The 23,863-nt window shown below is 49.4% G+C and overlaps 2 protein-coding genes across 5 annotated transcripts; both read left to right on the forward strand.

Annotated features, from left to right (window-relative positions):
* Window positions 1-133: 133 nt before the first annotated feature.
* nup98 (nucleoporin 98 and 96 precursor) lies at window positions 134-19,165 on the forward strand. 2 transcript variants are annotated; one of them, XM_061802490.1, is made up of 34 exons: window positions 134-293; window positions 1,053-1,162; window positions 1,408-1,503; window positions 1,584-1,775; window positions 1,887-2,026; window positions 2,529-2,636; window positions 2,724-2,904; window positions 3,362-3,528; window positions 3,681-3,818; window positions 3,890-4,025; window positions 4,302-4,397; window positions 4,861-5,001; window positions 5,096-5,229; window positions 5,641-5,828; window positions 5,905-6,021; window positions 6,378-6,552; window positions 7,067-7,166; window positions 7,230-7,343; window positions 7,446-7,584; window positions 7,643-7,820; window positions 7,936-8,373; window positions 10,622-10,739; window positions 10,870-11,108; window positions 12,236-12,420; window positions 13,266-13,513; window positions 13,797-14,054; window positions 14,209-14,366; window positions 14,455-14,595; window positions 15,158-15,324; window positions 15,398-15,619; window positions 16,571-16,812; window positions 16,908-17,062; window positions 17,119-17,230; window positions 18,557-19,165. In XM_061802490.1, the coding sequence occupies exons 2-34, from the start codon at window positions 1,084-1,086 to the stop codon at window positions 18,730-18,732; spliced, it is 5,478 nt and encodes a 1,825-aa protein (XP_061658474.1). In that variant the 5' UTR covers window positions 134-293; window positions 1,053-1,083; the 3' UTR covers window positions 18,733-19,165. The 2 variants fall into 2 exon arrangements, with proteins under 2 accessions (XP_061658474.1, XP_061658475.1); XM_061802491.1 differs by lacking the exon at window positions 1,408-1,503.
* Window positions 19,166-19,676: 511 nt separating this feature from the next.
* Window positions 19,677-23,419, forward strand: ubtd2 (ubiquitin domain containing 2). Of its 3 annotated transcripts, none has more exons than XM_061802575.1 (3): window positions 19,677-20,270; window positions 21,269-21,505; window positions 22,703-23,419. In XM_061802575.1, exons 1-3 carry the CDS (start codon window positions 20,156-20,158, stop codon window positions 23,125-23,127), a joined length of 777 nt encoding a protein of 258 aa, XP_061658559.1. In that variant the 5' UTR covers window positions 19,677-20,155; the 3' UTR covers window positions 23,128-23,419. The 3 variants fall into 3 exon arrangements, with proteins under 3 accessions (XP_061658559.1, XP_061658561.1, XP_061658560.1); XM_061802577.1 differs by having other exon boundaries at window positions 20,130-20,270; window positions 21,233-21,505; XM_061802576.1 differs by lacking the exon at window positions 19,677-20,270 and adding an exon at window positions 20,318-21,193.
* Window positions 23,420-23,863: the final 444 nt, after the last annotated feature.

The following is a 23,863-nucleotide window of genomic DNA, read 5'->3' on the forward strand; positions in this document are numbered from 1 at the left end:
TTCAATGTCGACGCAATGTTTTTTGACGTGAAGGTGGACCTTCCCAACATGGCCGCCACCCAGACAAGTCGAGCACCTGCGACTGACGACGACCACACAAATCTGTTATGACGCGTCACGTACAATTGAAAATGCGTCGTGACGTACGTCGTCTCGTTTCCCTCCGCGCTGACCAAGCTAGCAGTGCAGCTAGCGACACAATTTCCAACCCTGTCGGCCGTTATTAGGATTTAATTTATTTAGTTGCAAGCAAGACGCTCGGTTGGGGGAAAGTGAGGAAGTCGTCGCCGAAGGTAAGTCGCGTAACAGGAAAGGGCCGTGTTGTTTTTAAGTCTGTTCGCTCGCTGTCACCGAGCTCCGCGGCTAACGTTCTCGGCACTGGAAACTTTGGCGACAAGGACGATCTTCGTCCACCTCGGCGGCGGTGCGAGCAGACGTCCCAAAGCGACTTCGTCGGAGCCCCACGTAAGACGAAAGTCACTTTGTTGACGACGGGCGCGTTGAGCCCGGGCGAGCTAACATGCTAGCGGGAAGTCAAAAGTGTGCTAACATCGTGGAAGGCTCCTCTCTGGCTGTGACTCAACGGGTCCCCCCCCCCCCCCCAATCAGCTTTGTTACACGAAAGCATCCTCGACAACTAGTCAAGTGTGGTTTTTGTCAACTTGAATTAGCGATGGACAAAATGAAGTGTGTCAAACAATGGGCTGCAGCGCAACTTCCATCACGCTGACTGCCGTTCGCGTTATCCGATTGCACTATGCAAGTATGGATGAAAAATGTCAGCTTAATCGAGTCGCATGAGACCAGCTTTATCTATTTCAAAAGGTTGGTTAAACTGGAAGGCTTTTTTTTTTAAGCACATCATATTTTATGATGCAAATTGTTTATTTTTTATAATCTGGCACTCAAAACATGCGTTGAAAAAGCAAATTAAGATCTGAGAATGAACAAACTGAGCAGAAGTTGAACATATTAAGGGTAATAGTTATTTTGAAATGAGTTCAGCAAACACAAGACATGATGTTGTCGACTTGTGCTTCCCTTGTGTGCAGTTCCCCCGTGCTGGGCAGCTAGCAGGGCAAGATGTTCAACAAGTCCTTTGGGACCCCCTTCGGTGGAGGCTCGGGGGGCTTTGGCACCTCTTCCACCTTCGGGCAGCAAAGTGAGTCGAGCAACCTTTTGTCAAGTCGTCACGTGACCGCCGCTTTTGGACGAACGGGCTAAGTGTAAGGGGGGAAGAAAAAAAAAAGGTCACTCGCGGCGGTCGCTGCGTGTCATTTCGATGAAGCGTTCCAGACGGGAGGGCGAGGGAGGAACGCTCGGCGGGGATGGCGGTCGCGAGGGCGTCGCTCATTATTTTTTGGTGTTGGGCATGTTGGGCGACAGCGTGTTGCTCTTTGTGTGCAGACGCGGGCTTTGGGACCACGGGGGGGTTTGGTACGTCTGCGTTCGGGGCGACCACCAACACCGGAGGGCTCTTTGGCACCACACAGAATAAACCCGGTTGGTGGACTCTCTTGTGTTGCCGCGCCGGCGCTCCCCCTGCAACCCGGCGCGACACCCGCCTCTTTTCTGTCATCCAGGCGGCTTGTTCGGAACCAGCACCTTCAGCCAGCCGGCGACGTCCTCCACCAGCACCAGTTTTGGCTTCGGGGCACCCAGCGCCACCTCCTCCAGTCTGTTTGGCAACACGGCGGCAGGGAACACGGCGGCCGGCGGGCTCTTCTCGCAACAGAACAATGCTTTCAGCGCCAACAAACCCACAACCTTCGGAAGTGAGTCGTGTTGTCAAAAATACACTTTAGTGCTGTTTTTTTTTTTTTTTTTTTTTTTTTTTTTTTTTCTTCCCCATGTGTTGACAAAAGTTGTTTCTCCCCCCCGTGCAGGTTTCGGGACAAGCACCACCAGCGGCGGGCTCTTTGGGTCTGCCAACACCACCTCCAACCCTTTCGGAGGGGCCACGTCCTTGTTTGGCGGCTCGGGCTTCTCTGCCGCGCAGCAGCCCGGAACGACCGTCAAATTTAACGTGAGTAGATTTAGCCCAAATGTGGACCAGGGATATTAAACTCATTTTACTCGAGAAGCACATCACAGCCCCCCCCCAATCTTACAGTTATGTTTTTTTGTCAGTGTGAACAGTCATTAATAATACTCGCAAAAAACAAATTTTATATCGTTTGACCTTTGCGCCAGTTTGGGGGTCATTGCCCTGGAAATTGTTAAAGGCCCTTGATATAAACCATTAAAAATATTACATTGGTTTTAATATTTAATTGGAGTGGCAGCAAGTTGGTTATTGGAGGGGCAGGGGGAACATGTATCGTGCATCCTGAAGAATAAATAGTTTTACATCGAGAAAAGAGTTTGAAATAATCATAAATGACGAATGAAGTGGCTACAGGAACATTTATTTTTCATTTTTACAAACAAGACTCTTCAGTAGGTTGCAGAAATCGATGCAGTGGTAGAGATCTGGACCTCAGGGTTTGATTTGTCCAAAGATCGCGTCCATCTGTGTTGTATTCCAGGCTCCAACTGGAAACGACACCATGGTGAAGGCCGGCGTGACCACAAACATCAACACAAAGCACCAGTGCATCACCGCCATGAAAGAGTACGAGAACAAATCCCTGGAGGTGAGCGCGCGGGCGGATCAGCAAGTCGGCGCCGGTCTGGTCGGTCCCACCTTTAACCCCCTCACATTTTGCTCTGTGTTGCTCCAGGAGTTGAGGTTGGAAGACTACCAGGCGGGACGAAAGGGCGGCACCAACCAGATGCCCGCCGCGACGGGCGGCCTGTTCGGCGCCGCCGCCACCACCTCCAGCGCGCCGGCCGGCCTGTTTGGGTCCGCGGCGTCCAACAACAACTTCTCGTTTGGCCAAAATAAGAGCACCTTCGGTCAAGGTGAGCTCTGATCGAGGAGGATGGTCCCCGACCGTTTGCAGACTCCACGACGCGTAGACTTTGCCACGGCGCAATGATGTTTACAGCTTGAACTCATCTAGTCTGCGCTGTCCGGTTTTGGACAAATCAACAGGTGGCGGGTGCACCCAGCTAGCGCAACAGAGCCTTAAGTGTTGTAATATTAGATTCAAACTGAGTCTACTTCCTAGTTTACCTGACACCGCCCCTCTCCGCTCTTAAAGGGGTACACTCATAATTGCAAACAGAACACACACACACCTATAACTTCATATCTGCGGGCATGACTGGTGGGCCACACCCGTAACTTTATATCTGCGGGCATGACTCCCCACATCTGTACATTTTCCAAATGCCAGTGACAGGTAAATATGCGGCGATTGACCGTACCGGCGCGCCCTTGCCCAATGCTCACTTCAGCCACACTTCTCCCTCTCAGCCTCGACGGGGGGCTTCAGTGGCACCGCGGGGGGCCTGTTCAGCCAACCCAACCAGCAGCAAGCCGGGAGCCTCTTCAAGCCGTTCGGTCAGGCCACCACTGCTCAGAGCAGCGGCTTTTCCTTCGGCAACACCAATACCATGGGTCAAGCCAGCACCAGTACCATGGTGAGGGACAAACGCGCACACGTTAGCCGTCATGATGTCGCCTGCATAGATGCAGGTGCAAAAAAAGAAGAATATTGTGAAAAAGATCACTCAGCTTACAGATAAAAACCACGATGTCGAGTGTCTTAGGAAATCTTTTTGTGCTGTTCCAGGGTCTGTTCGGCAACACAGCAGCGTCTCAGTCGGGCAGCTTGTTCGGCACCGCCCAGACGAGCGCCGCCACGGGCTTCGGCGCCGCCACCGGTCTCTTTGGCCAAGCCGGCGCCGGCTTTGGGAACGTGGGCACTCAGGCAAGATTGACAAGCGTAAAAGTTGTAAAATGACACCGGCCTCTGCTAACGTGCGCCGATGCCTCCTCCAGCCGAGCATATTCGGGAACAAAGCGACGGGCTTTGGCACCACCACTACCAGCGCCCCGTCCTTTGGGACCGGCACCGGACTTTTTGGCAACAAGCCCGCGCTGACGCTTGGAACCGGCGCCAACCCTTCCACATTTGGTAAGCGCAAACGTTTCCTGCTTTCATGGGACCATAACACATCTTCATGCATGCATTTAGGAGTATTCAACTTTTTTTTTTTTTTTTTGTAAAATTTATAAAGGGGGGGTGGGTGTATGGACTTTTTTACTGAATGTTTCTGGGGAAACTGAACTTCCTTGACACCAATTGCTCTTCTCTGAATAAATTTGGCAGCATATTTGGGGGTTTTAGAAGGGACAAAAACTCGTTGATTGCACTGAATTATCTCTCACTGTTTTTAAATTTTGCTCACAGCCGGCTTTGGCGCAAACGCCGCTGGAGGGAATCTTTTTGGCAACAAGTCAACCGCCGGAGGGCTCGGAACCGGACTGGGAACCACCTTCGGAGCAGGTATTGGCGGGTCCACAGTGAGTTGACCTCTTCCGATTACTCTTTTGGGTCTTTCTTAAACGTTAGCCATTTATTGTAGCTCGCCGTTGAGCATTTCATTGGTGACCCAGAAAGGCTCATTTAAAACTGATGGTAAATTACAAGGGAAACTTGTTTTTCCCTAAAATTTTTGTAAAGCCCATTCAATTTTTATAATGTTCAAAATCGCGTGCAGCAAACTCGTCCGCCACCTCGCTTGTCTCTCCTGCAAACCTTTTTTTCTTTTATTTCAGTTTGTTCAACAAAAGTTATTCTGTATGAAGTGTTTCTTTTTCATATTTCCGATGGGAATGTTTTAATTATTTGTTTTATAATTCGGTTTATCCAAAAATTAATCTGTTCATCAGAGCAGTTGACATTCTATTTATTTATTTATTTATTTTTTGCATTTGTTGAACTTTTGATGAGTCTGTTTGTTGAACAGTGGGCACCGGGACCGCGTCCCTCTTTGGGAACAACCAGAACAAATTGGGCTCCACACTGGGAACGATGGGAACGTTCGGGACAAGCGGCTTCACCAGCGGCACGGGCGCGATCGGCTTCGGAGCGCCTCAGCAACCTGTCGGTCAGCACCACAACTTGCATTTCCAAATCCTCGCGGGAAAAGCGATCTGCGCTCCTCCAGGCCGTCCCTCACTTTTTGACTTTTGTCCCCGCAGCGCTCACCGATCCGAACGCGGCCGCAGCCCAGCAGGCCATGCTGCAGCAGCAGTTCAGCGTGCTAGCGTACTCGCCCTACGGGGACTCTCCGCTCTTCCGAAACCCTCTGTCGGACCCCAAGAAGAAGGAGGAGGTGAGTGGACCATCCGTCCTTCCGGCAACGGTTCTTGGCGAGCACGACTTGACCTGTCAAATAATGCGCGGATTTTAAATTTGAATCCGAAGCGTTACCGGTGGAACATCTAATTAAAAAGGGCGCACATCTCAATGGAAATGGCCTTTTTTGGTGCGAGTGAAGTAAAGCCGTTTGCCGCCAATCCGTTCAAATAATTTGTATGCAGCATTTTTGTTTTACAGTAATACCTATTTATTATTTACCATGCGCCTGTGGTTAAAAAGCAAAGCATGAAGTTTGTTGTTGAAATTTGAGTTTTCAGTTCCGTCCATTCAGCCCGTGTGCTGCAGCTCTCGAGGTTCTAGTTCTGTGGCCAACAAACATGCTTTAACGATCTATTAATTAATTTTTGTTTTCTTACCATAACAGCGTCTGAAACCCACCAATCCGACGGCCCAGAAAGCCCTGACCACGCCGACACACTACAAGCTGACCCCCCGACCGGCGACCAGGGTCCGCCCCAAAGCGCTGACCTCATCGGGTGGCTCCAAGTCGCAGCTGTTCGACGGCCTGGACGACGACGAGCCCTCGCTCACCAACGGCGCCTTCGTTCCGAGGTGACTTCTGCCACGCGGGGGCGACGCGGTAAAGGGAAGATTTCTCATCAACTGAAGTGCGCGTTTGGGTCTGCAGGAAGAGCATCAAGAAACTCGTGCTGAAGAACTTGAACAGCAGCCAGTACAGCAGTCCCACAAATAAAGACGCTGAGGATCTGGGCTTGGCCTTGGCGTACCCTCAGAACGGACACAGGTCCGCAACTTTTGCACATTTTGTAGATTTCAGATTTAAAGGCGTGAATAATTCAGTTAAAAAAAAAAAAGTTTCAAATATCCATTGAAACTTAGGTCGTGAATACATGTGGTCCGTACCAGTTTTGACAGGCCAACCCGCCTAGGTACAATTTTTAGTACGAAGCCTTTCATGTTCTTGCGGTAGACCTCAGTACTGCCTAGCATACACAACATGGCGTGGAGCTTCTAAATTCAAGGAAATTATTTCACGGACCTCAAAAGTTACAGCCGGTGGACACCCCAGTTTGAGAACCGTCGGCTTAAAGCTACGATCCGGGTGTTGTTGCCCCCTCAATCACGTTTGCTCGCCTGCAGCCAAAATGAGGACGACGAGCCGAGGTCGGCGCCGGCCCCCGACGACGACGCGGAGATCACGCAGTTCTACGTCAACCCCATCGCCAAGCCGGTGCCGCAAGGCCGCACCCAAGCCAGCCTGCAGGACACAATCTGCGAGCTCAACATGCACAAGGCCGCCAGGAACGGCCTAGAGGTGAGGCCGTCCCGCCGCGAGTGAGGGGGAGGAAGGTTGCGTGGGTGGGCGGTCCACAGACGGAAGGAGAGCGAATATGACTGTGCAAATTTGTTTTAGAGAAATGTCATTTCGGAATCTCGCCGGAAGACGGTCATAGTCGTGGGATTGGCTGGCTTGCTTCATATATGCAAATGAGATGACCATCTTAAATATGCATTATATTTGGACAAAATAAAAAATGGTTTAGGGTTCGAGTTAGTGGGATTCATAATAATTCATTCGCCGCCAGATTTAAGTCACATTGCACTTCTTTTCCTATTTGGAAGCACCCATTCATGTTCTACCGGACTAAAGCGGCGTGTGTCTTGCAGCCAATCAGATTGGAGTAGGGTGTGGCCTACCTAGAACGCAAGTGTGATTCCTAAATGTTTTGGGGCAGTTGTGTGAGTGTGTATGAAAGCATTTTTTTTTTTTTTCCCCCATAATGGTGTATGCGTGTGATTTGCGGGGACGTTTTGATGGCGGCCCGCAGCTGAGCAGCGAGGACGTGTCGGCATCTCTGGGCGAGGAGTCCCTGCAGGAGGAGGGCGACGACGTTCTACACGAGTCCGCCCGGCCTCCCCACCCTGCAGGTGCACGCCAACTTTTTCCTGCCCCACTACTTCCTGTTTGACCCGGTCGCTTCCTTTTCCCAGGCATCGTGCTCAGGCGGGTGGGTTACTACACCATCCCCTCCATGGACGAGTTGGCCGACATGGTGGACGACGGCGGCGAGTGCGTGGTGGAAAACTTCACAGTCGGCAGGAAAGGTAACGGCTGTGTGGCATTTTTGAGCGCTCATGCGCACGACTCCCGCCTGAACTCTGCGGTCATAGCTGCGACCCCCCCCCCCCCCCCCCCCCCCCCCGCAGGTTACGGCTCCATCTTCTTTCCCGGAACGGTGAACGTGACCGGACTCGACCTGGACCAGATTGTTCACTTCAGACGCAAAGAAGTCATCGTGTACCCAGATGATAAGAACAAGCCGGCCGAGGGCGAGGGGCTCAACAGGTGAGCAGAGTCGTCGCTCGCTCGCCGGGTTGATCTGACGCGCGGCAATTTGTCGCAGGCGGGCCGAGGTGACCCTGGACGGCGTTTGGCCCAACGACAAGACGAGCTGCACGCAAATCCGAAGCCCCGAGCGCCTCGCCGACATGAACTACGAAGGCCGGCTGGAGAAGGCGGCCCGTAAACAAGGAGCCCGCTTCCTGGATTACAGACCGGAGACCGGGTCTTGGGTCTTTGAGGTGCGTGCGTGACGGGGATTTGTGAGGATAAGCATGTTTAAGAAAGCCTTACTATCCATGTATCCTCTTTGACGTTTTTACCCGGCCAATCAGCGCATGCTCTGCTATCCCGCAGGTGGCTCATTTCTCCAAGTACGGCCTGCAGGACTCTGACGAAGATGAGGACGTTCCACTCAAGACCGATGCCAAGAAGCTCAAGACAAAGATGTCACTTCCTGCCGCTAGGCCGACGCAGACTCCTCCCCACTCCCAACACGGGGCAGCACCGCATGCTCAGGTAGCGACGACGCTACAAAACTGCCAGGTGGCCGCGTTCTTCCCGTCTCATCAGACGACGGCGGTTGTGGATCTGGTCGGCTCCGCGGTGGAGTTGGACAGCGACATGGCCGACGTCACTCAAAGCTTTCCGCCGGAGGCCGCGCCGGCTGACGACGACGACGACGGAGGCGAGCTGGCGGAGGTTCCGTGGGACGCCGCGGGTGCCGAGCGAGAAGACTTCTCACCGTCGGGCCACGTGGCGTCCTCCCTGGGCATCAACCCGCATTCCCTACAAGTACGCCTCGGCACGACATTCCCGGTCTTTCTTGCCCCTTCTGAACGCAACAAAAGAAAAATTACATTGCCGCTTTGCTATTTAACCAGTCCATTGGTCAATTTACCCTCATTTCTCATGTATAATGCACAATTTTCTCCCTAAAGAAGTCAATCGTGCGTCTAATGCATAGGTGTTGTCAAAGTTTAAAAATTATTTTACAATGAAATGAGGTGTGTTACCACACATTTTAGAAAATAAAAAGCTTTATTATCGTGACTACGCTTTTGCTTTATTGAAAAGTTTAAATACTCATTAATTAACTATTGAATAATTTAATATCCCGGCTATGACGCCCCCTAGTGTTTAGCTTTGACACTCCAGCTTAGCGAGGTACTTTTATAGCTGAGCTGACTTGCAAAACATCGTGAAAGTAGACCGCTGTCTGGATGCAACATTTAAAAAAAAACAAACAGAAAAAGTAAGGGGGATAAAAACACACAAGGTTTATTAGCATTCACCTTGTTGCAATTATTTAGGGCGTCTTCTTCTTTTCCTTTCGGCTTGTCCCGTTAGGGGTCGCCACAGCGTGTCATCTTTTGCCATCTTAGCCTATCTCCTTCATCTTCCTCTCTTAACACCCCAACTGCCCTCATGTCTTCCCTCACCACATCCATAAACCTTCTCTTTGGTCTTCCTCTCTCTCGCCCTTTTGCCTGGCAGCTCCATCCTCAGCACCCTACCACCAATATACTCACTCTCTCCTCTCGCCTCTGAACATGTCCAAACCATCCAAGTCTGCTCTCTCAAACCTCGTCAGCAAAACATCCAACTTTGGCTGTCCCTCTGAGCTCATTTCTAATCCTATCCAACCTCGAGAACCTCAACATCTTCATTTCTGCCACCTCCAGTTCTGCTTCCTGTTCTTTCTTCAGTGCCACCGTCTCTAATCCGTACATCATGGCCGGCCTCACCACTGTTTTGTAAACTTTGCCCTTCATCCTAGCGGAGAATCTTCTGTCACATAGAACACCAGACACCTTTCGCCAGCTGTTCCAACCTGCTTGGACCCGTTTCTTCACTTCTTTACCACACTCACCATTGCTCTGGATTGTTGACCCTAAATATTTGAAGTCGTCCACCCTCGCTACCTCTTCTGCCAGTAGCCTCGCACTTCCCCCTCCGGCCCTCTCATCCACGCACATGTATTCCGTTTTACTTCGGCTAAACTTCATTCCTCTTCTTTCCAGTGCATGTCTCCATCTTTCTAATTGTTCCTCCGCCTGCTCCCTGCTTTCACTGCACATCACAATATCGTCTGCGAACATCACGGTCCAAGGGGATTCCAGTCTAACCTCATCTGTCAGCCTATCTATTACCACTGCAAACAGGAAGGGGCTCAGAGCTGATCCCTGGTGCAGTCCCACCTCCACCTTAAATTCCACTGGTACACCTCGCGACACACCTCGCCATTGTTCTGCTGCCATCATACGTGTCCTGTACTATTTTAACATACTTCTCTGCCACACCAGACTTACGCATGCAGTACCACAGTTCCTCTCTTGGTACTCTGTCATAGGCTTTCTCTAGATCCACAAAGACACAATGTAGCTCCTTCTGACCTTCTCTGTACTTTTCCACGAGCATCCTCAAGGCAAATAATGCATCTGTGGTACTCTTTCTAGGCATGAAACCATCCTGTTGCTCGCAGATACTTCCTTCCGTCCTGAGTCAAGCCTCTGCTACTAATTATTTAGGGCGTAAGGGGACTAATAAACAGGAGAGTCTTTTAACAACTACACAACGGCTCCAGTCGATTTTCTGATGAATCTGTCAAAAAAAGTCTTTTATTTCTGATTATTATTTCAAATTGACAGTCATTAATGTGCAACCATTAATTGACGATGGTTCAGTTCCTTGTTTAGTCCTAAAACTTGTCAGACAATTGGTAAAAATGTTGATCGTTTTCAAAAGCAAATGTCTTTTTTTTTTAAATTAATAATAATAATTGGTCTGTTCTCCTGGAGAATGTTTAATATCAGCTCACAAAAAAAGTGAATCAAAAATTTCGCATTTGAATTAAACAACAACATAGTGCTTCCTTTATGCTGCTGTCTTGCACATTTCCATCAAAAGCGACATTTTCCGCAATTGATGTCATGGCCGCCACCATTTTGACTCTTTTGCGGATGGCTTCTGCACACACCCGCGTCGAAAGTCGACTCCGAAACGTACGGAAAAGTCAGCCGCTCCGTATCTTTGCTGTTAGATCATGAAGGCGTCGCTGTTTGCTGAGGATGAGGACGAGAGCGACTTCTTCCAGGAACACGTGAAGGTCCCTTCCGACTTTTCCTCGCCGCGCCTCGTCCTCTCGGGGCGGCCCTCCGGTATGAACTTTAAACTTTATTGTACAAAATGACTGCACGGCGCCCCAAAATATTTTTCTCGCAGCGCCGACGTTACCTTTTCTGAATTATTATCATAATTTCTGAAATCTTTTTTCCCCTCCCTGGGCAGCGGGCGGTCTCCTTCAGGCCCGCTTTTCCTCAGGCTTGCCCTCCCAGCTGCCCGATTCGCCTCGCAGGCCCACCCTCGCGGTGTCCCAGGTCGAAACCGCTCGCTCGCAGCACTGGCTGACGCCCTCCCCGTCCTCTTCCTTGCTGCCCCCGAAGCCTGCGGAGCCCCCGGTGAGGACTGTTGGGATCCGGCGTCTGGGAGGCCCCGTTCCCCTGGAAGAGTCGATCGCACGAGGAAAGGCAAGTGCTCGATGGATGGATGGATGGATAAATTGCAGAGACTCAAATGATCTACACGTATAGAACAGTGATGAAAGTCCTCCGGATTTTCAGGTTTTCACAAAAATTCCTCCGGAAAATTGCCCAAAATTAATCCGGGTATTAGTTGACAACACGGAACGAACGTGCATTTGAGTTCGTTGTTTTGCTTTCACGAGCGTAGCCGTGTTGAGGCACTAACACGGTAACGGTAACGCCCCTCCCATCGCATACTCTCAAGACATTTTTAAAATTTAATAATTTGATTTACGTGTTTGTTTCATAAACGTTGTCAACTAAACAAGCCTGCGCCAAAACAACCGGTATTCACCCGGAAAGAGGAAATGCAAGTTAACCGTACTGAGCATGTAGGAAAGTTAGGCCAGAAACGCATCTTCAGAGCTGCTTCACGTAATGCGTGATTTCAAAAATTTCCCGGAGGGGGGGGGGCATGCCGCCGCACCCCCTACCTGGACTTCACGCCTTCAGTTCTCGCATTTGTATTTTCAGGAATTTTCACAAAAGTCCGCTTTCATCTCTAATAGAAGGGGGGGGGGTGCCAAATTGTGTCCGCTTTCCAACACGTTAGCAAAATTAGGGTTGGGCATTGTTTGAATTTGAGCAATTTCGGTTCCTCATTTCAATTCTGATCCCAAATGATTCCCGATTATTATATTTTTTTTTTAAATTCTTTTAGGGAGATGGGTAAAAAAAAAAAGTCTATGAACACCCTTTTTCTTCACTGCCCATAGCATAGACTCAAATGGTTTGACTTTGGGTCCTCAACCAGAATCAATATCAAATCTATAGACGAAAAGGTAATAATGTAGTGACAAGTTCCATATAGCATTGCAAAAGTTATTTGGGATGGTTTATCTTGTCAAACGTTTTTTGTGCAAGTTTTAACTTCCTATTTGAAGCATGTAGCCCTTTTTGTTTTGAAGGGCACTCACTATTTTTGGCGCGACGCTGGCGAGTTTTGAAAATGAAATGAAACCGAGATGACAAGAAAAAACAGGAATGAATGGAACTAAAAGCTCTGTGAATCGGCGATTCCTCTCGTTTTTATTTTCTACTCATTTCAGTGACGCAAATACATTTGCTTGCAGGAAAACTTCCTGATGGATGCCAGTCTGACGGCAGGGCGTTCGTTTCGGGTGGGCTGGGGTCCGGGCTGGATGATGGCACATTGCGGTAATTTGCTGAGCTCGGCGCCGGATGCGGAACTTTGCCACAAACAAGTTGCCACCAACGCGGACTTTGGTTTCCTGCCAAAACCTTCCAGGAACAAGCCGTAAGTTGTGCGTGCTCATCAAGGGGTTTATACGATGTCGAGAAAAAGGATTACCCCCCTCCCCCTTGATATTCTTATTTTGACATAGTTTTCCCACTTTTATGTTTAAGATCATCAAATGTGAATATCAGACAAATATACCACGATTAAATTGAAAATGTATGTTTTCAAAGCACTGTAGTGTAATAAATCCAACAAAATACAGTGGTGTCTTGGTTCTTGAACACAATCCGTTCCAGAAGGCTGGTTAAAAACCAAAACGTTCGAAAACCAAAGCACATTTTCCCATTACAGTGAATGGAAAAGGAAATAATGCGTTCCAAGCATTTTTTTTAAGCTTTTCCTGATAATTTAAATGCTTTATATAATTAAATCATTTAAGAAATATATTTATTTTTTTCCTTAAAATGTATGCTTTAGCCTAGTAGCGTATCATAGACTGGGAGTGCATCGCCGTATCTGTAGCGACTCGGCCCCCAACCTTGTAAACCTTTTTTATTTAAAAAAAAAATTGCAGAATAACTTTAAACAAGCAAAAATGAGGGGAGAAAAAAACTTACTACTTTTTTATTATTGCTACTAAAAAAAATACTTTTTATTTGCACAGAAAGTACATAACATGTTTTCTATGGCGAATGTCTGGGGTGACGTCATGGACAGTAGATGCAGCCAATATGGCGACCACTTGGATGTCATATTTTTTTTGTGCAGAGATTGAAGTGAATAATCTTGTATGTATTTTTCGTTTCAGTATCAATTTTAGAATGTTTATAGAGATGACACGAGACCTTTGACGGGACTCCATTGACCTTTGAGCATTTTATTCCAATTCTGGCCTGGGGCAGGCTGGTCGAAAGCCCCTACAAGGTGGTTTTGGAGCAGCTGGTTGGTCTGGAGCCCCCCGGAGAGATGATGAGCGAGGAGCAGAGCCAAGACGCGCTCCAAAGCCCCCTGGAGATCTGTCTTAAGCACAGCACCATCACCACGGACGCCTCCGCCTGCCCCCTGATCCACCCGCAGCCCGGCGTGGCGGCGCTGCAAGACTACGCCAGTTGGGTCACCGAGCTTAGCGACGAGCCGGCGCACGCCAACCGTAAGTAATTCCACGTGCCTGGAACTGCCTTCCAGGAGGCCTTTTTGTATAGTGTTGCTCCCGTTACTGGTGAGGGTTATGTTCCTCACACCCCCGTGAATAACACATTTTTTTGCGGCCGTTAGGGGAAAAAATACACAAATTAGCTGCATCACCGCATAAGCGGGGGGGAGTTTCGGCTTATAGGCCGCAAATTCCGCTAAGTGACCTCGAACTTGCTTGACTTGGTCCCATCCGTGGTGTCGCGCAATTGCGATCATTTGAGCGTTTGGCCCGTCCTCAGCGCTGCTGTCCTACTGGTGCGAGGTGTGGACGCTGTGCGAGGCCCTGTGGGGTCGCCAGGCGCACGCCGAGGCCCTCGACGACTACGAGCGGCAGCTGGAGAGGCGGCGCAGCTTCTCCGCCTGGCTGTCGCGCCGCACCGCTCACCGGGTCGAGGAGGAGGCAGCGCTGGCCGAGAGAGGTCGCCACACGGAGGCCGTGTTCAGCTACCTGACGGGCAACCGCGTCGGCGAGGCGTGTCGCCTGGCGCAGAAGGAAGGCAAGTTTGCTTTTCCGTTTAGGCGGGCGACGGCTGTACGTGTCCTGTTCTTTTTAACTCAAAACGTGTCAGCCCTTCGGCGCAAGCGTTTGCCCGGACCTGACGTCGGCCATCATCCGAGGTGCGAGCCCAATGATCTCCTTCGTGCTTGCAGGAGACCACCGCTTGGCCTTACTGCTGTCGCAGGCCGCCGGCTCGCAGTACAACCGCGAGCTGCTGGCCCTGCAGCTCGCCGACTGGAACTGCACGCAGACCGATGCCTACCTGACGGAAGAACGCCTGCGGATCTTCACGCTGCTCGCCGGGAAGCCCGTACGTGGTCTTTTTTTTTTTTTTTAAACTGTTTGCAGGCTCCTTTGAAGATCAGATCAAAGGATTTTTTATTTTTTTTTGTTTGCAGGTTTGGCAGACGTCCGACTCTGTGGTGAACACGTGCTCGCGACTCGACTGGAAGCGCTGCGTGGCGGTCCACCTCTGGTTCACGTTGCCACCCACCGCCTCGGTGGCCGACGCCCTCGCCAAGTACCAGGACGCCTTCCAGGTGAGCCGGGCCGAGCCTCAGCGAATGAGCATCTAACAGCTCTTAGTTTATTGCAGAATAATTTTGTTATTGTTTAATAGTTAAACAAAAACAAAGCAGTATGACGCGATGGACTGTCGTCGTCGCGCCGGTTCTTTAATAGACTTAACTGACTTTTTCCATAAGTTGATTATGATTCATTTCCTGACTTGATTCGTAACATTTTACAAAATCAGCCAAAAATGTTGAACATTGTTTTCCAAAGTAAAAACTAACAAAAAAATAATAATCAATTCAATCCACTTTCTTGGTTGACGACTAATATTTACTGTTTACTGTTGAGCAATCCGAGATTGCAAGGATTTGATCAATTTGAACATGGAAGAATCTGCTGAAATGATTCGGCGACCTCTCGGATGTCGAGTGAGACTTCCGCAACTTTGCTCATGGACGACGCGCTCTCCGCTCATATTTTTTTCCGTGTAGACATTGAAGCGAATAATATAAGGATTTTTCATTGCAATATTTATTTTAGAATGTTTGTAGGGATGACACTTGACCTTTAAGGAACTGTGTGGTGCAGGGTTCGTGTGAGGGGGGCAAATACGCCTGCAAGCCCTTGCCGCCATACCTCGAGGACAAGCAGACAGACGTAAGCGATGAGGAAGATGATGATGAGGAGGAGGAGGAGGAGTCGAAGCGACCGCTGTACGACGTCTGCTTCCACCTGCTCAAACTCTACAGCGACAGGTACAGTCAAGCCGCGCTATCCGCAAACGTCAGACGCCGAGACGCACGATTCACAGATTGTGCTCTGGCGCAGACACTACGGCCTGCAGCAGCTGCTGGAGCCTCTGAGCGGCACCCGGGAGCGGCTGGACTTCCGCCTGAGCTGGCACCTTTGGGGCGTCCTGCAGGCGCTGCGCTTCGGCCACCTGAGTGCGGCGCGCCAGGGCCTCCTTCACGCCAGCTACGCCGCCCAGCTGGAGAGCGCCGGCCTTTGGCACCTGGCCGTCTTCGTCCTGCTGCACATCCCCGACCACGCGTACGTATGCGCCGCAGAACCGTCACCCTCTGCGAGGTTCAAATTTTTTTTTTTTTTTTTTTTTTTTGGGATCCGGAATGTTGCAAAAGTCTACACACCCCTCGCCGCATTCTTGCGGTTTGTCACGATGCAAAAATATTTCGACTTTATCCACAGTTAATGTGAACAAACAATAGAGCAGTGATTCTCAGTGCTGTAAAAAAAATCTACTATAATTTCCGGCCTACAGAAGCGTACAGGATTATAAACCTCACCCGGTACATTTGGAAAGGAAATACCATTTGGTACATACGTAAACCGCACCCGTGTAAAACCCGCAAGTGCTTACATTGAAACGCGATATTTCCAAAGAAAGGCTTAACACAGAGTTTTCAAAGTTTTAATAGCTTAGCTTATCGTGACATAGCAACAACATGGTAACAAAAACAGGACTGGTATATATATAAAAAAAAAAAAAAACTCGTTAAAATTAAAAAAAAAAAAAACAGCCACAGCAGCTACACAGTCGCAACACGGTGACACGGCACTAACAGAGCCGGTTTAAAAAAAAAAAATACTTAAATCACTGTGACGCAGCAGAAACATGATAGCGCGGCGCTAAGAGGGCCGGTTTAAAAAAAAAAAAACATAATGGTAAAAATCATTGAGACACTGCAGTAACACAACAGCAAAACACTAGCACAGCACTAACAGGGCCGGTTAAAAAAAAAAAAAAAAAAAAAAACATACTGGTAAAAGTCACTTCCTCGGCACATATATTCCACGGCTGTCATTCTTGCCTTTTCCACTTGAGTGCCCCCTTGCAGCTGTTAGCAAAAAAATGCATAAATTAGCCGCGTCACTGCATTAACCGCGGGGTTGAAAGCGTGCGGGTAAAGTCGCAGCTCATAGGCCGGAAATGACGGTACATCAATTCTCACGATCGTTTTTCTGCCTCCGCTTCCCCCCCAGCCAGCGGGAGCGCGCGGTGAGGACCGTGCTGGCGCTGCACTGCCCCCTGGAGGACACGGAGGAGTCTCTGCGCAGGGAGCGCTTCCTGACCCGCCGGCTGCTGGTCCCCGAGCCGTGGGTCCACGAAGCCAAGAGCGTTCGCGCGCGCCACCGCGGCGACAAGCACCGGGAGGCGCTGCACCTCTACCGCGCCGGCCACTGGAGCCAGTGCCACCGGCTGCTGGTCACGCACCTGGCGCCGGGTATTGAACTAGCGACAGGAAGTCCTCAGAAAAATGAGAACTTAAAAAATTCTAACGTGAAAATTGTTTTTGATTTCTGTCTTAATTTTTTCCAGATTGCATCATCAACGACAACCACGACTACCTGCTGGAGTTCCTGGAGGGGCTCGCGGCGCCCGAGCGCAGCGCCACCGTCCAGGATTGGGACAGCGTGGGCAAGGTGTACCTGGACTACGTCCAGCTCACCAAGACCCTGCGGGACGTTCAGCAGGTGGGTTGCGCGTCGTGGTGGTCGTGTTGCGGGCTGACGGCTTTGCGTCACACCAGGCGGAGACGGGCGGCTACGAGCTGGAGCGTCTTCACAGTCAAGTGACGTCTTTGTGCGGCAGGATCCAGCTCCTGCCTTGCAGGGGCGCCAGAGACCACTTGGCTCAGTCAGGTACGCCTCCAAAATGTTTACGGCCCCGGGGCACGGGAAACTCTGGTTTTCTGCGGCTTATGTCAAGGTTAATGATTTTTTTTTTTTTCTCTTGTATCGTAATTTCCGGCCTATTGAGTTTTTTCACACACTTTCAACTCTGCGGTTTATGCCGTGATGCGGCTAATTTGTGCATTTTTTTAACGGCCACAAAGGGGCACTCTGGCGGAAAAGGAGTGAGGAGTGAGACCGGTGGAATATATGTGCCGAGGAAGTGACTTTGACCGGTCTGGCCCTGTTAGCACGGCACTAGCGTTACTGCATCGCTAGTGTTAGCGTTAAACTCTCGGTGTACAGTCTTTGGAAATATCTCAAAGCAGTGTGCACTTTTACAGTGGCTTTTACACAGCTGCGGCGTATGTATGTACCAAATGGTATTTCCTTTGCAAATGTACTGGGTGAAGCTCATAACCAGGTGCGCTCTGTAGTCTGACAATTTTTTTTTTTTTTTTTTTTTTTTCAAAAACTACAACTTTTCATAAAAACTGTGATTTCTGGACTACAAGCCATGACTTTTTTTTTTTCCCCACACGCTTTCAACCCTGCGGTGATTCGGCGCTAGCATTAGCGCACCTGGTTATAAGCCTCGGTACACAGTTTAATGCTAGCGCCGCGCTAACGCTAGCCCCCGCGCGTGCATTAACCGCACAAACCGATTGTGTACCGAGGCTTGTAACTTGATGCGCTCTGAAGGCTGGCAATTCTGGTAATTATTAGTTAGGCAATTAAATTTTACTATTAATATATTTTAAATTAATCTGAATCTCAACTTATTCTATGAAAAAAAAAAAAACATTTGCCAAAAACGACAATTTTTTATTACTACCGTAATTTCCGGCCTACAAGCAGTGACTTTTATTTTCCACACGCTTTCAACCTTGCGGTGATGCGGCGCTAGCGTTAGCGCACCTGGTTATAAGCCGCGGCACAGTTTCAACTGTTTGTGTACCAAGGCTTGTTACCAGATGCGCTCTGTCGGCCGGGAATTACGGTACTTTTGTTTCCTCATTCAAACTTTCTTCTAAATAAAATTACTTTTCATAATTTCGAGGGAGAGTATGTTCCATTTATTTCCCTCAGAATTATCCGTTTCTTCTCGGAAAGTGACTGCTTTTTACGCGAAATGTCAACTTTTTCCGCAGAATGTTACAACTTTCCGGAAATGATTTGAATGGCAAATTGGATTTTGTGGCAAAAAAGAAGGTTGGGGGTGGGAGGGTGGGGGTCTTACTTCCCAGCTGTGACCCAAATTTGGATGTGTTCCCCCCCCCCCACCCCCCCACCCAGAGATGGCCAAGTGCGTGGCCAACTTCCTGCGGGTGGTGCTGAGTTTGCAGCACGGCCCGGCACCGTGCCAGCTGGCGCCGCACATCACGCGGCTGCCTATGCCCGAGGACTACGCCCTGGAGGAGCTGCGAGGCCTCACCGCGTCGTACCTGCGGCAGCTCACCGTCGGCCAATGAACACCCGGCGTCGACTTAACCATGATCAGTACGTTGGGGACATTTCGCGCGTGCGTGCGTGCGTGCGTGTGCGTGTGCGTGTGCGTGTGTGTGTGTGTGTGAGAGAGAGAGAGAGCGATCGAGAAAGAGGAAAAGCCGCAAAATCTTATGTGATGTGTTATGGAACAAAATGTCCAATGGTCTATTTTTGTAGAGGTTTTTTCTTTTTTTTTTGTAAGCAAATGTTAAACTTTAAAAAATGTCCTCGCTGAGTGTTTTGAAAAAGGCTTCACGCAGATTTAGAAAAAAAAAAAAAAAATTCAACAAGCTTGGAATTCCTTTTTGTACAAATAAGCAAAATAAGGTTACCATATTTTACTTATCCGGTGACAACTTTGGCCTGACGGCGTCGTTTGCGTGTTGAAACATTTTAATAAAGTCTGATCCAAATAAGGCCTGTTGTTGTCTCGCTTCCTCACTTTTTTTTTTTTTTTTCGAAACGACATCTTCAATTCTCCGGCGGAGTTGCTCATTTTTCGCCTCCTCCGGAAATCGCTGCGATTTCACTTGAATGAATGAATGAATTAATGATAGAAAAACCTTCACGCTTCACCAATCACCTGTGTTCTCTGACCTCTATGACACACACAATGGCATAACTGGAATCTTATCCATAAAGGTGAAGCAGAGAGTGAACAGTGAACAACAACTGTAAAAACTGTTCAAGTGAATTAAGCTAATCAGAAAATTAAAAAAAAAACGTTTACAAACAAACTTTAGTAGTGTGAAAGTCAATTTTTCCAATTTACCGGTGGAATGTTTTCCTCAGCCACGAACTGTCAGGTCGGCATGCTTGTTTTGGGAGTAGCAAGATGGCGAATATCCGCTTTGGTGGCCAATGAGCTATCCGGTCTTTTATTTTTAGATCAGTGTTTTTTTTTTACTGCCACCCACTGGCCAGGTATGGCTACTGCAGTTAGAGGTGCGCACTCCTTCCAAGGGTCAAGGGTTAAAAGGAAGATGGCGGCCGCCTGCGGCGTGCGATGGATCGAGCGCGGAAGCCGTCGGTCCGAAGCATCAACGGACCATTTTTGACGTTTAACTTCGAAAGTTCGGGAGTGTTTGTGGAAGAACTGATGAAGCCGTCTGCCGCCCGGAAGCGCTTCCTGACTTCTCGCCTAAACAAACAACAAACGATGAGTGGATGCAGTTAAAGGCTGCTTTTGAAATCAAAACTCTGGAATTTGGGGAGAAGGTGAGGAGATGAAGCGTGACTGAGGAAGGGAAGGAGACGAGGAAGCGAAATATGTGACATCGACAAAGGAGGTCAAGAAGTCAAGGAAAGCGGACGAGGTAGCGGGGAAGGAGAGAGGCCAGGAGGATGCGAGTGCGCACATGAGGATCGTGTCTCAGTTCTCCTTTCCCGGGGCTGGCTGGCTGATGCATGCTTGGCGAGTTCGCCGGGCCGCCGAGCCGAACCGTCCCATCCATGGGTGGCTGTGTGGGGAGCCAGCACGACTCCTCGGGCAGCTTGAACGACAACTCTGACGGCACCGGAGGTGATTCGCGACGTCTAGCTGGGGGGGCGGGGGGGGGTGGTTGAGGCGAGGGGGCCGGGGCAGCTCGGCCGGGAACGTTTCGATCGGGTTCGTCTCGTTCGTCGGTTCGCCAACTCGAGGGGGGGGGAGGTCCGGACAGAACATGGCAAAGTGCGGAAAGATTTGCAAACGCTGGACCGACGCGGTTGTCCGCCTTTGTTCGCGTAGCATGGGAAGCTAGTTAGCATGCTAATTAGCATGCTAGTCAGCTGCTAGCACGTTTTATTTTTATTATTATTATTTTTTTTAATCACTCATTTTACAAGATTACAAGTGTTTTGAATTTAACGACTTTCAAAGACTTAAGTGCGGTGGTGGGAAGTAACCGGCATAAAATTTTGTACTTCGGAACTACCATAAAAATTATTCACAGTCGTATTTCTTTTTTTTTTCTTTTTTTTTTTTTTAAAACGACGTTTTACTTGCTTTGGCTACATTTGGCAGCTCATCTGTATTTTCTCCTCCTGTATTTGTTCAGATAGGCCCAGTTACTTTATCAACTCATACAATAATTAGAACCCTGGTTAGAAACTCAAATTTTAAAAGTAAACTGACTTGAAACTTGAATAATTTTGACAGCTGCACATGTTAGACATGTAATTGATTAGGAAATGAAGTAATTTTGGAGAAAGCCCAAATGTAAAGAATTGAACCCTCCACAAGAGTACATATTTTCAATTTCTCGTCTTCCATGAAAGGATCAATCAAAAGCTTTTATAGTGATTATGTATCTGTGCATCCGACAAGATGATGAGAAAAGCAAGATAAATACAATCGAATAAAAATTCTCAGATGAAATATTTACAATCAAGGCACCATGATTGCTAAAAAGAACTAAAAAAAAAAAAAATGTCTACAGTCTTCTTGGCCATATTCTTGCACTGGTGAGATTATTGCACATTTGTACTCTTGTTATTGCGCAGAGATGCTAGCAGGCTAATGACCTTTGTTCCGGTCAGTGGCCATGGGGCGGAACCAGCCCCTCAGGCGCGAGCGACCCAAATGGAAAAGCGACTACCCCATGACGGAGGGCCAGCTGCGCAGCAAGCGCGACGAGTTCTGGGACACGGCGCCGGCGTTCGAGGGCCGCGAGGAGATCTGGGACGCGCTGAGGGCGGCCGCCGGGGCCTTCGAGAGCCGCGACCACCCGTTGGCCCAGGCCATCCTGGACGGCGCCAGCATCACGCTGCCTCACGGTCAGTGGCCCGACGCCGTTCTGCGGGGGCGGGGGGGGGCGATATACACGCTTAATTGCCATAACTCACCAGAAAGAATTCTTGTATTTTAGTTTTTGTGTGTTTAAAAAGAAAGAATAAAATTAAAAGATCTTACATTGGTTGATTGCTCAATTGATCACAAAGTCTTTTGGTTTTCCCTTTTCATGGACTGAAACTTGATTTGAATTAAATGAAATAAGTGGCCAGGAGATGGCTTGGATTAGCTGCAGGACTCCTGTGACCCTTGTGAGGATAAGCGGGGTTGAATACTTGATGGAGGGATCCAATAAGTGGAATTGACCGAAATGTGTGGTGCGGTAAAGATGAGCTTTTTGCAGGCTGCCTGCGTACTAGGAGTAGTTGCAGGACCCTTGTGAGGATAAGCAGGTGGAGTAATTGATGGATGGGTTCAATAAATGGAATTGAGTGAAGAGTGTGGTGCTTTTTGGGGTCCCGGTAAAAATGAGTTTTTTTGCAGCCACTCAAGTGTATCTTTGCTCCCGCCTCCGCATTGGGAACAGCTGCAGGACCCTTGTGAGGATAAGCGGGTTGAATAATAGATGGATGGATGGATGCGATAAGTGGAATTGACCAAAAAGTGTGGTGCTTTCATGGGTCATGGTAAAAATGAGCTTTTTGCAGCCACTCTCTGAAGTGTATCTTTGCGCTTGCCTCCGTACTGGGAGTAACTGCAGGACCCTTGTGAGGATAAGCAGGTTGAGTAATTGATGGATGGATGAATGCAATAAGTGGAATTGAGTGAATAGTGTGGTGCTTTCAGGGGTCGTGGTAAAAATAAGATTTTTGCAGCTACTCTCTCAAGTGTATCTTTGCTCCCGCCTCTGCACTGGCAGTAGCTGCGGGACCCTTGTGAGGATAAGCGGGTTGAATACTTGATGGATGCAGTAAGTGGATTTGGCCGCAAAGTGTGGTGCTTTCAGGGGTCACGGTAAGAATGAGCTTTTTGCAACCACTCAAGCGTATCTTTGCGCCTGCCTCCGTACTGGGAGTAGCTGCAGAGCCGTTGTGAGGATAAGCGGGTTGAATAATTGATGTGTGGATTTGGCCGTAAAGTGTGGTGCTTTCGGGGGTCCCGGTAAGAATGAGCTTTTTTTTTTTTTTTTTTTTTTTTTTGGGGCCACTCTCTGAAGCGTATTTTCGTTCCCGCCTCCGCAGGCGCGCTGAGCGAATGCTACGACGAGCTGGGCAACCGCTACCAGCTGCCGGTCTACTGCCTGGCGCCGCCCGTCAACATGATCGAGGAACGCTCCGACGAGCCCGACGGCTCGGACCGGGACTCGTGCAGCGGCACTGACGCGACCGAGGGCGACGGCGGCGAGCGGCAGCTGCGTCTGCGCCTCTCCACTGGCCGCGACCTGCGCCTGCGGGCGCGCTCGTCCGACACGGTCGGCGCCATGAAGCGGCGCCTCCACGGCCAGGAGGGCGTGCCCGCCGCCGCCCAGCGCTGGTTCTTCTCGGGACGCCCGCTCGCCGACCGGCTGCGGCTGGAGCAGATGAACGTCTCGCGGGATTACGTGGTCCAGGTCATCATCAGCCAACCCCCTGAAACGCGGCCGGAACCCGCGCCCGTCGACGCTTAAGAAAAGCCACGAAGGGGGCGACGTGTTGTTTCGGTGGCCGCTACGGAATCCGCAACAACAACAAAAACAAATGCTTTCGGTTGCCGTGACGACGCGCTTGCGGCTAGCTCCTCATGCTAACGTCGAGGACAAACCAAAAAAGATGCTGGATTAGCATCACAACGTAATCGTGCTTTTGTGTGTGTGTGTGTGTGTGTGTGTGTGAGTAGTCCACATGCCGGAAGTGGAAAATTGATCGCGACATATTTTGATTTGAGAATCCATTTTTTAAATTAAAAACAAGCTTCCTTTGTGTTTATGTAGTTCTTGACAAGACGGGTCAGTTTTTCAGCTGCCGGTTCCGGTTTTACGAAATGACCGCAAGGCCGAAACCGGTAAGATCGATTTGGTCTCGTCATTCTCGGTCGATAGCAATCAATTTATTGGTGCTGTAATTTATCTTATCGCGTATTTACTACAAATGAACAGTATTCTGCTCTATTTCTCGTCTATTGTACATAGAGACTCGATTTAGTATGAGGGGGTTCTCTGGAGGAAGTCTTGGTTCTGGTTTATTCCGCGCAGCGGGCCTGGACGTGGACCGGTAGGATTGCGTACGGTGACCTCTTCGCGTGCCTTCCGTTAAATTTTTTTATATTCGGTACTTGTCGAACGCAATCCGTTCCGGGAGGCGGCTCGAGAAGTGATTTGTTCGAGAGCCGAATCGATATTTCCCATTATGATGAATGGAAAAAGA

Source organism: Syngnathoides biaculeatus, chromosome 18, assembly GCF_019802595.1.
Source record: "Syngnathoides biaculeatus isolate LvHL_M chromosome 18, ASM1980259v1, whole genome shotgun sequence".
Taxonomy (NCBI): domain Eukaryota; kingdom Metazoa; phylum Chordata; class Actinopteri; order Syngnathiformes; family Syngnathidae; genus Syngnathoides; species Syngnathoides biaculeatus.

Excerpts from the sequence above, each read along its gene's own strand:
- nup98 (XM_061802490.1), top strand. The coding sequence starts at position 1,084 with ATGTTCAACAAGTCCTTTGGGACCCCCTTCGGTGGAGGCTCGGGGGGC. Across the intron at positions 5,829-5,904 it reads AACGGCGCCTTCGTTCCGAG|GAAGAGCATCAAGAAACTCG; the intron begins GTGACTTCTGCC and ends TTGGGTCTGCAG. Across the intron at positions 15,325-15,397 it reads CTCAAACTCTACAGCGACAG|ACACTACGGCCTGCAGCAGC; the intron begins GTACAGTCAAGC and ends GCTCTGGCGCAG.
- ubtd2 (XM_061802575.1), top strand. The coding sequence starts at position 20,156 with ATGCTTGGCGAGTTCGCCGGGCCGCCGAGCCGAACCGTCCCATCCATG. Across the intron at positions 20,271-21,268 it reads CAACTCTGACGGCACCGGAG|TGGCCATGGGGCGGAACCAG; the intron begins GTGATTCGCGAC and ends TGTTCCGGTCAG. Across the intron at positions 21,506-22,702 it reads CAGCATCACGCTGCCTCACG|GCGCGCTGAGCGAATGCTAC; the intron begins GTCAGTGGCCCG and ends CCGCCTCCGCAG.